This window comes from Metopolophium dirhodum, chromosome 1 (genome assembly GCF_019925205.1).
Source record: "Metopolophium dirhodum isolate CAU chromosome 1, ASM1992520v1, whole genome shotgun sequence".
NCBI classification, from domain to species: Eukaryota; Metazoa; Arthropoda; class Insecta; order Hemiptera; family Aphididae; genus Metopolophium; species Metopolophium dirhodum.
Genome location: NC_083560.1, coordinates 20,049,887 through 20,068,411, shown reverse-complemented (window position 1 = coordinate 20,068,411; position 18,525 = coordinate 20,049,887). Strand labels below are relative to the sequence as shown.

Below are 18,525 nucleotides of genomic sequence, written 5' to 3'. Positions count from 1 at the left end.
TTTTTATCTATTATTTTGTGCACCATCGAGAAATAGGTATACGACAAAGTCGTCTAAGCATCCATATCAACGTAACCTAACCTATTAACATAAACTTGTTATCATCAGCACACAAAGTCTTATAACTTAAGAACTAGGTACCCGCTTTCTCATTCAAGATTATAGAACAACATATTTTGTATTTAAAATATGTCTTTCGTGAAGTATACCAGTACCTACACGTTACGTATATTACATTGTAGGATATTATGAAAGTATCATAATATTTTAATAAAATTACGCTTGTTGGTTTGCAACATTACAATAATATCGACGAAATGCATGCATCCATCATTGCAGATATTACACAGAAAAAAAGTGTTCCAATCAGTCTGCCGTTTATTCGTATCTATACTCTATGATCTGCTCTCTACAATTTGTCGCCCGCCGAATATTTGTCGACGACCGCCGAATTTTTTCTCAGCAAGCTCTTCGGTTTCTCTCGCACATCCTTGGACCCGTGCAACCTATACGAGTTCGGCAGCTGATCGTCCTTGTACTGCTGGTCACTAAAGTATATTCTCCTCAATCGACAGTTGGCGTGAACCTGGACTCGTACCGTCTCCACGTAAGTCGTCTTAAAAGAGTCACTTGTGATCGCAGCCAAATTCAAGTTCAGTTGGTTCCAACCCTCATTCATGCAAAACGGCATCGTGACTATGAACGTGCTCAGCTTTTTGATCGTATGGTAATTGCTCACGCGCACACGCCGGCGAATGTTTTCGCTGTCCAAAATCTGTATTCACATACAACAATGGTGGAGGGGACGGCCGTTGGATGAAACAGAGGAAAAAGTATATTTCTGTCAGTTAAACGTTGTATTTTTTTTAATTATACAATTTCACAGTTTAGAATCAATACGTTTTGAACAATTTTTAAATTTTAAATATTTTTTTCACACTGGCGCTTGTTGTTTAGAATTGTTTTTAAATTAATTTTGCTTTTTTTAAATATAATTTTTTCCTTTTAAAGGATTGATAAATGGAAACTTTATGGGTATTCAGATAATATTATAATAATTATTGATCTGTATGAGGGACACAGATCTTATATTAGTTGTGGAATATTATTTATTTTTGTTAGTAAAATGTTCGTGTGAGATGCTATTCCCCACAAAATATTGATGTACCGTAATTTCGAACGTAAAAAATCGTTCGAGGTTTTTCACCAATAACGTGACGAACGGCAGCCGAACACTGAGCGAACTTTTGGGGTTCATCGGACATGTTATACAACATGCGTTCACGTTTGGCGACTGTAACTGGAGCACCTTGGACTTTAGCAGATCGTCTTGGACATGTTGCATTTCTCCTTCTTTGAACTGAAAAGACACAGGTGCGACAAGCGTTCTTAATATTTTATTAAACCAGGTTAAATTGTATTAGTTTATTTGATTTACACGATTTTTAACTTTTTTAACCATGGGAACATCGTATTTCTCAGTACCTACTTGGCATTATGAACTATATACAATTGTATAACTACCTGTATAATAATTTATTAAGTATATATTTATATAATTAAGTATAGGTAGGTAAGATTTTATGAATCCCTTTGTGACAAAACTGTGGTAAAACTATTTGGCATCTAGATACTAGATTGTAGGTACAAATTAATAAAAGTCAGTAGATACGTGTCCGTTTATCAAGGTTAATGGCATATCACGTTATTCGTTATTTTTTAACCCAAAAGATGTCAGTATATATTTTCCAGTGTTTAAAAAAAATATTTGTTTTATTTCACGATAGTTTCAAAATGCCGAAAACATGCAATAGTGTCCATATTAATCAGTATATTTTATCAGATTAAATAAATTATAAATTATAAATTATTTTTATTAGGTACCATTTATGTACCTATCTACTTATTTTTTAGTTTTTTATATCCTAAATTCTAATATGTTTTATGAGTTTTACGAAAATTATATAAAAATGTACCTGCATATTGTTAAGCATATTTTATCTGCATATTTTGATCATTTTTAGTAAAACTAGTCCCAAACCCTAATAATAACGATGGTAATCTGTTAATTGTATGTGAATCGAATTAATTTCAATATGATAAGAGTACCTAAACATATTATATATCTATATAATTTATACAGGATGATTCAAAGAGCATACGCAGTGCTCACCTCTTTTTTTCATCAATGTAACACAGTTATTCAAATTCTGATTTTGGAATTTTGAAATATACTTATTTTATAATGATCATGTTATCAAATTCTTGAGATATGTTGTACTTCTGAAAGAGTATAGCGTGGAGATACAAATTATAATTGTCTACATAAAATAGGCCGAACACGCATCTAAGTACCCATTTTGCCTAGGCATAGCGCCGTGTTACATTTTATTTTATTTTATTAATGATTATTAAGGGAATGGAAAATATGTCGGCTATAACAATTAGAAAATCGTAGTAACTGATATTAATCCATCAATATTTATAATTTGTAAACATGGTACAGTTATTATTATACATAATAGATCCAACATGACATATATTTTATATCTTTGTACAACTATTATTATGGGACTAAAATATTAAATCGTTCCAATTTTGAGTTAGGTATATCGGTTTTATCGGACGGATCCGTTTGAGTATACTCACCTGATTAACGGCCCAGTTATCCAGCGGACGGCTGCCGATGCTATAGTACACGCTGATTAACGGCTCTTGGAATTTCGTCTGAAACATTATTCCTGGTGGATAGTCGGATGGTTATAATCTCGGTAGGTATTCAAAACAGATACAATTGTTGTTTATTATGCAATTATTGGTCCTCAGACTTGTATGGCACTTAAACGGAGACTGCCGACTAATCTTTATAAACATAAATAAAAGATAAAACGCCTTGTTATTATACGCTCGTTGCTATAGTACGCATATATAAATGTATGTAAGGCACAACACAAAATAGTACCTATATTTTTTTAATTTTTTTTTTATTAATTAACCCGCGGAAACTTAGGCCATTGGGTGGTTTGTACTGTAAGTTAGGTACTATAAGTTTAAACACGTGTGTTTTGGTCAGATTTTTTAGTGGGCATCCGTAGGTAACACTACTTAATCAGTTCAAACATGAGCATATATCAATTGCACCGAAAATCGCAGGTAAAGAAAGAAACATTATAGGATAGGAAAAAGGTATACATCAAGTGCGCCGATCGATATTCCAATGTAATAAATGGTGTACGTCAATTACGCTGATCAGTTCTTAAATATATATAAACGTCTATAATACTCTTTCTATTATAACTACAAATCAGTTTTTACGTGTTTTAATCTAATATATCTATATCGTATATTTATATCATAGGTAAGTTTGAATTATATTATTTTATTACTTGAAAATAAAACAAATTACAAAATGTGGACAAATACCGTGTTAGGTTATAGGTAAATCCATAGTAATGTGCAGTACACGCGTTCGTATAGTCGTTCGTTTAGTTGTCGTGGCTCGTGCTTAAATTTATAATGGAAATAGTCAAGACTGAGCAAGTTAATGATTTTTTTAACGTAGTTAAGTTAAGTTAATATGCACCAATAACAAAAAGTTGAAAGTTAAAAGTTAATTTAACTATAGGTTAACTCAGTTAAGTTAAAAGTTAATACACACTTTTTGTTAACTTCTTATTAAGTTAAAAAAAAAATAATTTGTTTATACAACGCTGGCGTACTTAATTTTTTTCCAACCCAAAACTAAATTATAGGATATAGTGTTAATACTTCATACAGTATTTCCATATAAGTTGGATTCGAATGATATACATTTTTAACTTTAAACAATGTACGATACATATTTTTTGACATGAAAATGAAATAGACTGAAATAGTGAAATATTATAAAATTAAAAACAAAATAAACTAACTTAACTTACTTCCGACGATATTTCAAAAATAAGACACAATTTCTATAGAGCTAGATGAAAAAATACTCCAACATTGCCCACAAATTTGAGAGAAACCCAAGAAGCTTTACTTAGCATTCCAACACTTACGAATAAAGACGAAGAATTTTTATTAATAAACGATTCTGAAAACAAAATAACGGCATTTTTAACAATAGCTAATTTAAAATTTCTCTGTAGTCAAGAAAAAATATTTATGGACGGGACATTTTCTTACCGTCCCAAATATTTTTATCAATTATTCACAATCCGTACAGTTAAAAACGGTCATTATATTCCATTAGTTTTTTTTTCTTTTGCCAAATAAAGAAACTAAAATTTATGAATAAGCATTTAATAGTTTAATTGAGGTATATAAATCGAAATTGTCTGTACATTTTCAACCAAAAATTTGCATTGTAAATTTTGAGCAAAGCATACATAAGGCTGTTCTTACGGTTTGGCCGAATATAATATTACGTGGTTGCCGATTTCATCCCTCTCAATTATGGTGGAGAAAAATCCAAAATTTAGGCTTATCTTCAGAATATAAAAATCATTCAAGTGATATTGGAAAATGGTTAAAGTGGATATTCGGCCTACCACTACTTAAACCTGAAAACGTCGGCAGTTGCTTCGCGGTTGATTTTATGAGCATTAAACCAATAGACTAACGAATTGATACGTTTTGTGATTACCTTGTTGATACATATATTGGTAAAGATGCAACTTTCCCACCGTATCTTTGGGCATCGTGTAACAAATCAGGCAAAAGAACGACAAATGCCTGTGAGTCGTTTCACTCAGCATTTGGGAAATATTTTTACTCACCACATCCAAACATTTTTGTTTTGTATGAAGTTTTAAAAATTATTCAACTTCAATCATACATAAAAATAAATAGCGTCGAGAAAGAAAATTATAAGAATAAAAAACAAAAAACCATAGTTGAAGATAATATCCAAGTATTTAAATGGAAATTTAGATATGTTTGAATTTGTACAACGGATAAGCTACCACTAAAAAAAAATGATTATAAATTAACTAAATATAAATCTATTTTTATTAACATATTATTCAACTATTGATCTATATTCTATGGTATAATTTACAAGACTTGTACTTTAATTAACAATAATTTTATCACTATTTATTTTAATAATATACTTAAATATATTCTTCTCTGGTTTTATGTTTGATGGTAATTGGGAAAAAATCGGCAGGCAAAAATCTTTATGGTAAAACAATACAATCATAATTTTAAAGGTAGGCACACAAGAACAATAGTTGTAATTGCTTTCAGCATTATATCATAGGTATTATAATTCCAACTAATTTTCTTTAAATTGATTTTGTTGCGAATATTATTTAATATTAAGTACCTGTTATAATAAATATAATATATAGATATTATGTATATAGCAATAAATAATGAATAATGTATCACTTGATTTATAAATTATAATTTACAAGCTTTTTTCCTATCTAAATAATCATCAATTTTTTTTAGGTGATTTATGGAGTATTATATTATATTCTATAACGAAAAAAGTAATGGACAAATCAGAGGTCCCTAAATAAATTCTAACTATCGAGGTCCGGGAGCCATGGTACCCCTGCCCCTCTTAATCCGGGCTTGGTTGTAGATGTAATAAATAGGTTAAGTATTGAAGAATCAAATTAATTTATAACATTTTACATCCAAAAATAATTGTTGAAAAAAAAATTGATAAGAACACAAATTATTTTACCTCCAAAAATGTATTACAATTTTGTTATATTGGTTGTCATAAACGATGTGTGATAACTACAAAAAACTTTTTTTGATCGATGCACAAAAAGCCATAAGGTTAAGTATGAAAATGATATAGATGGTCCTGAATTATTTTTTTTAAATAAAAAGATTTTTTTTTAGTCTGTTATTATTGTTTAATAATAATACATAATAAAGCAATTTTTACAATAATAAAAAAATATTTAAATAATAAAATAAATATATACTTGTACTACAATCAACAGTGTTTTATTAAAAATAATGAGCATGGTAGTTGAAAAAAAAATTGGATGAGGGGGGAGGCGCAAATTTGGTTTCCTGCCAGGGGCGCTACTGGTTCTTGCTATGGCCCTGGAGTGGAATAATGATTTCTTTTCACCCACACCTGCAGGTGGGTATAAAAATTGCACTTAAAATGTTTTATATAAATAATTTTTGTACATAGATAATCATAAAAAATTGTTATCCTATTGTACTTAGTAAGACCCAAATTTAAATCTACTTGGAAGTGTTGTGCATATTTTAGATCCAGAGAGATAACAGCTAAAATTTTTCTATTCACCCACAAATTACAGTACTTCAGTAATATGCTCTACAGTCTACACTATCATTTGTGTTAACAACAGACGCTAAAATATGATATTCATTATCTGTTCATAAATTAGATGATTCATTGCTTCAACATCAAATAAAAGTTCTAGTTCCTCCCTAACTCTTTGGTAAACAATATAATACCAATATAGTATTATAATCTGTATTCTGTAATAGTTAAATTTTTCAAAATTAGTAAAAGTACAATACATTTTTTTTTGATTTTAATAATAACTACCTGCGCAGTTCATACTTATTTCCAACTTAAGAGGATGTCAGCACACTATTTGTTTTCTCTCCAAGACCCACGCGCAGCATAGACAAAACATATTAATACGGAATAATTTTTTCTATGTTTTAAGTAATCTTAGGGTAAAATTATACATTACAAAAAAGATAGAGAATAATATTTTTGATGGAATGACTTATCAATATTATATTTTATTGATATTTGACTTTCAAAATAAACAAAAAAATATTGACATTTAAATGATGTTTAAATTGTTTTGAGTCAATATTTAGAGAAATCAATGAGACATTTCCTCAAAAATGTTATTCTCCATCTCTTTTGTAATGGCTGAATTACTTAAAAAAATAGAAAAAATGATTTTACATAAATGAATTTTGTCTATGTTGCGTGTGGGTCAGAGAGAGAGAAAACAAATAGTGCGCTGACATCCTCTTAATAAGTTATATTTTATATGGATTCCAAATATGTACAATTTAACATAATATGTGGTACACCGCATAATATGTGGTACACCATACATCCGCTATACACTAGAATAGTTACTACTTTCGTCTTTCTTCCTTTTTTGAATTATGAATGTCAATTTTATGTTTTGTGTAGAATAATAAACTCAAAATAAGAATATAGTGGTATATTTAAATTAAACAGTATACACTGTTCAATGTTCATAACATATTTCACAAATTGTTATTACAAAATATATTCCAAACTAATACTATTTAAAATATAACAATTTTTTTAAAAAAAATAGGAATGTGTTATTTAATTAGGATGTGCCTGATTATTTATTATAAAAAAACAAATCACTAATAAAAGTAAAAATGTAATTATTAAACTAAGTGTTGCTTAGCTTCTTAAGTTAAGTAAATAAAAATCACTAAAATATTTTGTCTAAATAGTATTAAATTTGACATTTGCTGAATTATTTATAGATAATATCTTAGCTCATTGACCATAGGTTAAGTTATATATTGGTAAATAGATATCTTTCTACAATTATTAATATTTAATAGGATACATTTGATATTTATAATTAATGTATAAAATAATGTTTTAACGTTTTACCTCTTTTAAAATATTCACATATTATGTAGGACAACCCAGGAGGTAGAACGAGGAACTAAATGTTCAAACCCAATAGTACAGATTCTATTTAATGTAGAGGTTAAAAAATTATTAAAAATCAACGCTTGAAAACATAAATAACAATTCCCTTTGATGATAAAATTATTCAATATTTTTTTCATTATTAAACTGCCACATGGGACCTTGTAGCTTTACTTTCTCTAAATCAAATAAATAACTATACCAAAAATAATAATTTGCTACATTCTACACCCACACTGGGGTACAATGGGGTATGACTTTTTTATGATTTTAAACATGGTAATACAATGGATGAAAACTAATATGAATTAATTTTAATTATTTTTAAACAATATTTACATTTATGCAAAGTTCAAACCTATTACTGCAGTTAGAATTTCTCCATATTGAGCTGATGTTAAAATGTCAACCTGCCTACAATTTATTAGCATTTAGTTTAACATGATTGAATATTTTTTTAGATATACTATGATACCGACCTCAAAAAAATTGAAATATTTTATTGCCATTCAGTTGATTAATAATGTTATTAAATTGAAAATCTCCAAATTGAAGAAATTGTATGAATCATAAATATGTATTAATAAGTAGCCATTAATTGTAAATTACAATAAATATTATATACAAAGTGGAAATTAGGTAGGTACATTTAAATTTTTTTCGTTTCTATAGTGATAAACAAAGTGTTACGCCAATTTGGTTAGAAAATAAAAATATCTATACCCAGCCAAAGAACATAATATTTATATTAAAAAAATTATATAATTTAATAGGCATTTTTTTTATACTTTTTATGTTGATATCTGATTTAGGAATTTGTGCTTGATATGCAAAAGTTGCATTAATATCTCGTTGTAAAAGACTATCTTCAAGATCTACACCAAACTGAAGTTGCTCACTAGCTTTGAAATGATACTAGAATTACAACCCCATTAAACTCTGACATTGAATACTGTTATATGTTCATTTGGAATTTGTGGACTACGTTGGTGAATGACTTCAGCACCCACTGATGTTTTGTTTTTCAAAGCATATAAATACTGAGATATATAAATTCCCGTATAATTGAAGAAATCAGGAATGACTAAGCACAGAGTAGCTGTATATTTGTCTGCTTTATATTCAACAGTTGTTTGAACTCCATTTGTTTTGAACTCTTGAAACTATTATGAACAACGCTATTTAAATACATCTATTTTTTTTTTTAAACAATGGATTATAATTTTATAATTATTACCTGAGTTTGAAGTTTGATTTTTACATTATCCCAGGGTTGTACATTAACATTTGTAGAAATATTTCCACGGGGATCAATGTCACTGTCTAACAAAAGAGGACTGAAATCTCCAGACCCAACTTGATTTGAACCAACAAATGTAGATCCAAATCTGAATTTTGATGTTTGACTGGTTGCTCCTATGAGTAGACTGTGGCTAATGAAAAAATGATTGCTCAGTCCTTTATTAATGTCCTAATGCCATTTACATTTACATTGAGTACTAACTTTTGTCCTGCCAAACATCAATTAAGAATGGGAGTTGGACTTTTAGTCGGTTAATTAATACAACATTAAATTTTGGAATATTTTTTTATTCCCATTTGTTATATCATCTAATATATTGTATTATTATTGATAAAATAATAATTTATACCTCTAAGACATAAAATTATTTTAAAATTATATCTGGTAAATGTAAACAAAATTACAACTTTTTGATGCCATTTATGCATTTTTCAGAAGTTGACAAACCACAAATAAACACAAAATTTGGCATATAAATGGCATTCAAATATAATACCTACATCTACACTACTTATTTGAATATTAACTAATTGATGAGTTATGTTAGTCAACGGTAGAATATACCGCTTAGATCTACACACTACTTCATGCATATTCAAAACACTTTAAATTTCCAAAGACTAATTTTAGGTTATTTTTAAGTTTGAAATTAAAATTAGGTATTAGTTCAACATATTTTTTTCTAAAATATTAAGAACTACTTATTTATGAAATTAGTTTTTTGTTTTTGTTATTTTATTTAGATACATTTAATTTAATTTAAATTTTTTTCAGTTGATATTAAAATTAAGGTTTAATTGTTTTTAAGCTGCATTAGCTTCAGTATATGAATTGAGCCACATATATTTGCCAAGCACTATACTCCATAATGTGATACCAAGCACTAGTTATAATGACATGATGCCAAGCAATATAACCCATAATGAGATGTCTTGTTAGTATTTAATTTTTTGATGTAGTTTGAATAATGCAGAAATACTTTAATACCATGTATAAAAACTAATTAAAAGTTATATACTAATTGAAAGCACAGTATTAACTTATTTACAGTAAAAATTGTTAAACTTTACAGATGCCAGCCGCATAGGAAATATAAAAGAATGGAATGATCAAATATCAATATTCAATACTGAATATTAAACGTTTTAAGGTTATAGACTTATAAATTAAAACATTAATAATAATAATTTGTATTATAAGCAAATAAAAGATAAAAATAGCCACCCGGTAATAATTTTTATTCCAACTTATTAAAAAATAATAATAATATTCCGATAGATTGTTTTTTTGTGATGTAGGTATATGCGTCTGGGATATAATATTATTAAGAGGACGTTGCACCCGCATGTGTCTCTCCGTCTTACAAATGTACAAATTAGCAAAAACTGTTTTGCGTTGGAAAGAACCGAGAACGCTAGAGTCATAACTCATAACTAAGAAACAAAATTGTTACCAAATAAACAAGAAAAACTGGATGTGCAATATCGTTTTTACTTTTTTAAGTTCAAAAAAAGTTATTTAAGTTTGAAAACACAAATAACAATGGATTTTGAAACAATAAGAACTTATATCGTATAAGTGATATCAACAAAATAAAAACGATATTGCACAGCCAAAGTTCTCTTTTATATGTGGTGAAAATGTTGTTTCTTAGTTATACCATTTTTATTTTTGTTAGTTTATAATATATATTATATATTATAATTACTATATATTACCATGGCATTACAGATTTTATATATCTTACTAATGCTCCTAATAGTGGTTTTCAAACTTTTTAGCCAATTGTTTGCTCTTTGGTACTAAAATTCAGCTACTTCTAGTTCTTATTGATAACCAATTAAACGCTCATTCAGAATGGTACAAACTCAGCCAAATAAGATAGTTGACAAAACTGACAAAGCAGATCCTTAAAAGTTATAAGTATAATAATATTATCTATAAACATTAATGGCTTGTAAGGTTACCAGGAGCCAAAACATGTATGAAGGTAGATATTGTGTTAAAAAATGTTGGACAGGAAATTCATACATCATATAGATAATTAAACAAATAGTCTGATTATATTTTAAAAGTATTATTTCTATTATCAATACATTATTAATTAATAAATAATTAAAAATAATTAATAAATTAATAAGCAAACTATTTTTATAAAATTAAAATTGAAACTAACAAAATTAATGACATTAAATTGTTAATATATTTTTATTTTGTATGGCTAGTAATGCCTTCGAAATGGGCTCGAGAATTTTAAGACATTTGTACAATTAATATTTAAAAATAAAATAATTAATTAATTAAATTAATCACTATCATCTGAAGTTAATTCATATGTTTTTGTGTTGAAACTTCTTTTGAAAACTTCTGACAAACGTTTCATTTCATCCAGTTTTGTACTCTGAAATCCTTCTTTGCTGTCTTCTTCATCATCACTACTCAAGATTATTAAATTCTCTTGTGTAAACAAATCTTCATGAACTTCCATCATTTCCGGTTCTTCGTTGACGGTCGCAGGTCCTTGAGTCTGCCCATTATCCATTTCCGTGGAATCAATTTCCTTTTCAGTGACAACAACTTCCTTTTCAGTGGCATCAAATTTCATTTCATTGAATATTTTCATAAAAGATTCCTTTTTCTGTAGAGCTGGATCAAATTTTTTTTTAATTTTTTTTAAATATTTTGAACAGTTTTTGTCATTCGAATGTTTTAAATATTTGATAACACACAACAATTTTGGGCCAATTGTGTTTAACAATTCGTCATTGTTGTCAAAATCAATTTCTAACTTGTACAGGGTATCTACTAACATAGCTGTATAGGGCTGGTTTTCGTCTAATAAATAATCAAGTATGTAACATGCCAGTTCACCATGAGCGTTAATAGCCTTATTTTCATTCTTGTACATGAGTCCTCGAGTGAGGTTCATTAAAGTTGAGTTGACTTCATCAATTTGAATACCCAACTTATCCGTTAAATTGTTTTCATCAATATCTTTTAACACTGGAACATAGCACATAGCCAATGCACTACTACTTGAATCAATGTAAAACACATAAGATGTAAAGAATTTCACCAAATGATTGTATATACTGAATGTTGCTCGTGATAAACGTTTAAACCATATTAACAAAAGTTTAGATAGTAAACTGATGGACTTAACTTTTTTAAATATCAATAAGTTGCAAAATCCTTTTACAACCACTGACATAAAACTACTATCATCGACATCATAATTTATACAGTTAATTAGTAATGGTAAAATATTTTCAACACAAAAGTCCTCTTCATATTCTTCATCTGTGTCCAAGTCATCATTCATGTTAAAAGTTTTGAGATCATAACGTAGGAACAATTCAAACATTATTTTGAATAACAAGTGCTTATCAGTCATAGGTTTTCCTATTTCATTACATAAAGTATTCATGTGTACTTGAGCTGCCGGAACATTATTTAGCAATAAGAATGGTGAAAGAGAGCGAATTGCTTCCATTCGTATGTTTACCTTAGAACATTCCAAGTATCCAACAACAATATTCTGAACAATATCTGTTAATAGGGAAAGTTCAATACCAACTTTTGGTAATTGTTGAACTTGAAAAACCAGTTCAAAGACCTTAAATACATTTTTCACAGCCATATCTACTAATATCTTTTCTTCTGGCAATATATTTATTTTTTTATACTGTTTTTTTAATTTCTTCCTTTCAAATATTAACTTTTGTGTTTCTATTGTATCTGTATTCTTTGTATCTGAGGATTCATTTTTTAATAAATATTCCATTTTGTCAGTTAGTGATTTAACTTGATATTCCAACAATTCTTGAGTGCCAACTTTATCAACTAAATGGTATATATCAATTGTTCTCATTTGAAATTTATTTAAGATTTGTTTAACATAATTTAAAAGGTCATTACCATTTTTGAAAGTCAAACCAAACAATACTGCCACAGATTTTATAGGCTTTACAGACAATTGATCGTCCAATAATAAATCTATGCAAAGTTTGTTTAGACTATTTGCCCCGACATCGTCTATTGCAAATACATTAGTCATATCCAACAACTGTATCAGTATAAATTCATTACTATCTGTAGAATTAAAATAATAATCGCGTATATAATCAGAAAACTTTACCAAATCTGGTAATAAGACATCGATGTAATAGTCCTCAACATGTCCTTGATTGCGAGCTAATTCAATTTTTTTCTCGGTAGTTAAATATTTGGCAACGCATTTCCAAAGAAAAATTTTTTCTACACTTAACTTATCAAGTGCAATCATTCGTGAATCTGAATTTAAATATTCATTTATAAAATCCAAAACCTGACTATCATAATAGGTCTCAAATATTATATTCAGAGCTTTTTCGCAAACAATTTCATTTTCCACTCCCAAATTGTTCAAAAACACTACAAAATCATTATTACACTCATCTAACCAGCTCTCCAAAAACCGTTTTTTCACTAATGATCTGATAGATTCATTTTTATCTTCAAACCCTATTTCCAATATTGTTTGTCTTTGCTTGGATGAAAACCTTAAAAATGGATATTCCAAGAAACGATTGAAAGCTTCTCTTCTGACATTATCACTAACATCAAATAATGTGTTCTTGAACATTTCATCAATAACATTGTTCAACATTGCAATTTTTTTAACAATAACTGTTCTAACTTCAGCGCTAGAATCACAAGTCATATGGAACATAAATTTTTGAACAATAGGACATATTTTAGGATTGTCTGGAGTTTGCAAAAGATTTAGAGCATGTACAGCTTGTACTCGAACGTCTGGTTTCTTGTCTTGCAAGCGGTCCAACAATAACAATGTTGCAACGTCACATAGTTCTACAGATAATACTGTTCCTTCAGCCATGTGATTCAACAAGTGGTTAAGAAGTAGACAAAACCTCCATCTGATAGCTTTATCGTTGGAATTTCCATACTTACGACACAATTGGAAAAACTCAGATATCAAATACAAACCACTACGACCGTCCTTCGTTGAGTGTTCAGATAATATAGATAAACCATTAGCAGCAAACTTAATCATATTGTTGACTGTTACACAATGGATGGTGGTTTGTGAAACAATAACAGACATAGTTGAATCCATGAACGGTGCAAAAAATTCTGCCCAATACATATCAAGAAACTTGTCTTTAAGCATTTTCAGCAAACTTGGCACAGGACCAACTTCGCCTGCCTTCTCAAACAATTTGACAATATATTTCTTTGTGGCCATTTTTTTAATTATAAATATTGGTACCTACTATGCATGTAAATTAGTATTCAACGTATGAACACTATGTAACTATTATACTCCTACAGTCTACACTAATGGAATATTTAAGTATCGTTTCACAAAATACACAGTCAAAAGTAGAAATATGTTACTCGGTACTCACTAAGTATTTCAGTATTCTGCATATTCACTTATATAGAAAAAATTACAATAAAAATTGAAACATCATTGAATCGTTAACAACACTAAATAGTGAATTAGTAAATTAAAAATTATCACATAACTGAAACGTACAATTGATACAACAATGTAAATTATTTACAATCATCACTTACTAGTATTACTAAGGTACTATTGATACTAGGTATGCTATGCCGCCATTTTGCGACTAATAATGTTGTGTGAATATGAATGTTTCCCACTTTATCTTGTCACTGATAAATGAGTCTCAAAATGGTGGCATAGCATTCCCATTATATGTAGAGCCTTAGTATTACCACAGAATAACCAGATGGGGGGCAAGTTGAGTTTAACATGGGTTCTTGTGGGGCACAGATTTACAACAGCAGTTGGAATATCAGTGCTGACGGTAGAAAGGTAATCCCATTATTCTTTGTTTTTCGTAAGACCGTTATTCCGAACAAAGGCAATTAACTTTCGCCTAACAAACTTGTAAGTTATAAATGCAAGTAAAACATTAGCAATCAGTGTGACCAGACAGAAAGAATTTTACATTTTTGTTATATAAATGAATACACTGATATTCCAACAAATTGAACAGATTTTTGAGTGCTCTTTCAGGTTGTTCTGTGGTGTTCCTATCTTAAATCATGGACGTAACACAACCTGCAGATCAAAAATGGTCGCTGATAAGTGACAACACGTCGGACGATATTCGACATTTCGTGCGCGACGACAATCCAACAATGGATCATAGCTGTAGCACTCGCCTTGAGCCTTTGGAAATCGAAGTGACGTCGAGCCTACGCAACGGCCAATATTTTATAATTTTGATAGGCTCTCCAATTTCTGTACAATTATTTAAAAGTACACCCATCAAATAAAATATACACGATAATTGTATATCATGTAGTAGCAGTCATCACCGATATGGATCCGACTAAAATTGGGTCACAGTATAAAGAGTAATACTACTAGTGATTGGGTTATGGTGTAAACCTCGAAACACCCATGATTTCCACGTCCAAAAACTCAAAAAAATATATTATAATATTATGTTTTTGCTGATGTGTTGATTTTCCTCGTCTTAACAAATTAGATCATTTTCTTGATAAGTAAGCATTTAATATATATTTAATTAATAAAACAACAGTGTTTGGAAGGAACGGATTCCTGGAACAAATTCCTTTTTAAAGAACGGCACGATGAACGAATTCCTTTTTATAAAAAAAGAACGAGGAAATGAACTAGTTCTTTTTTTTCAAAGAAAAATAACAAAATTGTTTGTTCCTTTCTAGTTCCAATAATTTACACTGATAATTATGTAAATAATTGAAATTAAGATTTTTTTTTTAATGTGTATAATGTATATTGCTAATTAGTGATCGTTATCGAGTATCAACGTTAAGACAATCGGCATACGTTAGCCAACAATTTAATTTTGAAGAAAATCTCAAAATAGAATCATAAAATATGTACCTGCCTATACTTGTAGATATATATTATAATTAAAAATTAAAGAAGTATGCATATGAAAAAAAAAGATAAGTGATTAAATAAGAATTAATATTTTATTTGGAACTAAAAAAGGAACTCGTTCATTTTCCAAAAGAAAGAATTCTTTTTTTTTAAGTAACAAGGAATGGAACAAATTCCTTTTAATAAGGAACTTGCCAAACACTGTAAAACAACTAGTTAAGTAATAATATATAATAATCAATACAGTCGACATCCGATCAAATAAAATAAAATACACAGGTGTCAACCGTCAATTTAAAGATAAACAGTAACCACGACTTTAGATTATCATTTAAACTGACTAAAAGTCATATCGTGGTGGAAGGAGCGTCCAGAATGAATGTTCAATTAGCTGTCCAAGTGTTTTCAAATAGTATGACGAAGGCAATAACTGTCTGTGGAATATAATATTACTGATTGAGGTACAATAAAAATATTTTAATGAATTAATTTAACTATTACATTCTTGACATTTTTTGGCTTCAGAGGTATTCCAACTTTTCAATGACTGGTTTGAATTGCAAAACACCCAACAACAATATCTTAAGAACTCAGCAAAATATGGATTATATTTAATGTCACAAAATTATTTATTAGACAAACTTGCAAACTTTGCATTTAATATAAGAGTGATCATAGGTATCATAGGTCATGAATGGAAATGCGAACCAGGACATGGTTGAAAACTTGCTTAGTTTTCTTAAAAGAATTGGTGGAGCCTGCTTATAACAATTTTCAAGGGAATTATAAGATCAGATTGTTATATCCGGATGACAAAAACATACAACACGTGAAATTTAAAAACACCCAAGTACATGGTTGGGAATCGTTGTATACGGAATATCGTTATATTACATCATAATAAGAGGATTCTACTGTAAATATAAGTATATATACGTATTAAGTACTAACCTATATTGTGCTAATTTATAATTTTGGTAGTTGCAGAAACATTAACATTAACATCAAAGGACTTTACTTATCACTGCCAATAGAAATAAAGTCTATGGTTTAGAGAACAGCTTATTTACAGAAGAAGAATCTGTTTGAATACTAGAATAGTCTGACGCACAAAGTGATTCCAGTGACAATGATATAAACTTTACTACAAATGAAAAACATGCCCTTCTCATAGCTACTATCGAAAGTGTGGGTATGAACATATTGAACTTCTTTGATAAGGAGGTAAATATATTTAAAATTATAAATATAATTAATAGGGCTAAGATTTTTTTTATACTATATCCCCAAAATTTCAAAGTAATTTGCTACTTACTGTAATATTTATTATAGATAGAAAATAAAGAAAATTGAAATTAAATGTGTAGAATATGTTTGTTTTTTTTTATATAAATCCTTCATTGAGTGTTTAGATAATATAGATAAGCCATTAGCAGCAAACTTAATCATATTGTTGACTGTTACACAATGGATGGTGGTTTGTGAAACAATAACAGACATAGTTGAATCCATAAACGGTGCAAAAAATGCTGCCCAATACATATCAAGAAACTTGTCTTTAAGCATTTTCAGCAAACTTGGCACAGGACCAACTTCGCCTGCCTTCTCAAACAATTTGACTATATATTTCTTTGTGGCCATTTTTTTAATTATAAATATTGGTACCTACTATTCATGTAAATTAGTATTCAACGTATGAACACTATGTAACTATTATACTCCTACAGTCTACACTAATGGAATATTTAAGTATCGTTTCACAAAATACACAGTCAAAAGTAGAAATATGTTACTCGGTACTCACTAAGTATTTTAGTATTGTAGTAAACCCAAAAGCCATTATATTATTTTAAATAAAATAAGTAAAATAACAAATTATACAAAGTATAATTTATGAGTAGAAGCGTAGGTATTAATATAATCCTAAATAACAGGAAACATAGAGCAAAGGTGAAAACAACAAGTTGTTTTACCGAGTCACAAAATAGTGCAATTCAACAATATTAGGGATGTATTAATACCCACAGCTATAATACGATATTAAACAATATCACGTAGAATAAATTATATATTTAGTATAATTTATAATGGGTAATGTAGGTAGTAATATGCAATGTAAAATAGGCCTAAATAACAGGAAGCGTGGATCAGAGGTGAAAACAACAAGTTGTTTTACCTAGTCCCATCATAATGCAATTTGACATAACTAGGGAAGTAATATTAGAATATAGATATCACGCCACCAATACGTTATTGTTAGAACCCACATAAAAACGGGTAGAGCACCTACTATTACTTAGAAGATAGTCAGCCCTCGTCGTAGGTTTATCAAGCTTACGACAGTGCTTACAGTTATTTTGTAATTCAAACTTGTAATAATTAAGTGTTATGTAATTGTCATATTTAAAAAAGTCTAAAAAGTGTTATTAATTATTTACCTATCTTTCTCAACCACGACTCAAGACGACAACGAACGTGCTACGTCGTTTAAATAATTATTGTATTAGTGTTCAACGTGTCCTTCACGGCAATCACTACAGTATACTGAATATTATATTCACTTATATAGAAAACAATATTACAAAAAAATCGACACATCATTGAATCGTTAAGAACATTAAATATTAAAAATCAAAATTATCACATACCTATATGAAACGTACA

General features: G+C 28.8%; 3 protein-coding genes across 3 annotated transcripts; all 3 read right to left on the bottom strand.

Moving 5' to 3' along the window:
- Window positions 1-409: 409 nt before the first annotated feature.
- On the bottom strand, window positions 410-2,736 carry LOC132933802 (cilia- and flagella-associated protein 20-like). Its single transcript, XM_061000080.1, has 3 exons — window positions 2,650-2,736; window positions 1,169-1,360; window positions 410-775 (listed from the first exon to the last, which is right to left on the bottom strand). The coding sequence occupies exons 1-3, from the start codon at window positions 2,734-2,736 to the stop codon at window positions 410-412; spliced, it is 645 nt and encodes a 214-aa protein (XP_060856063.1).
- Window positions 2,737-3,953: 1,217 nt separating this feature from the next.
- LOC132933763 (mitochondrial import receptor subunit TOM40 homolog 2-like) lies at window positions 3,954-9,382 on the bottom strand. The gene is given in 5 exon segments (XM_061000043.1): window positions 3,954-4,075; window positions 8,440-8,592; window positions 8,595-8,814; window positions 8,889-9,122; window positions 9,359-9,382. Coding segments are annotated over 5 exon segments (753 nt in total).
- Window positions 9,383-11,206: 1,824 nt separating this feature from the next.
- Window positions 11,207-14,510, bottom strand: LOC132937174 (uncharacterized). The gene has a single exon (XM_061003999.1). The coding sequence runs from the start codon at window positions 14,200-14,202 to the stop codon at window positions 11,260-11,262; it is 2,943 nt and encodes a 980-aa protein (XP_060859982.1). The 5' UTR covers window positions 14,203-14,510; the 3' UTR covers window positions 11,207-11,259.
- Between the last annotated feature and the right edge of the window lie 4,015 nt (window positions 14,511-18,525).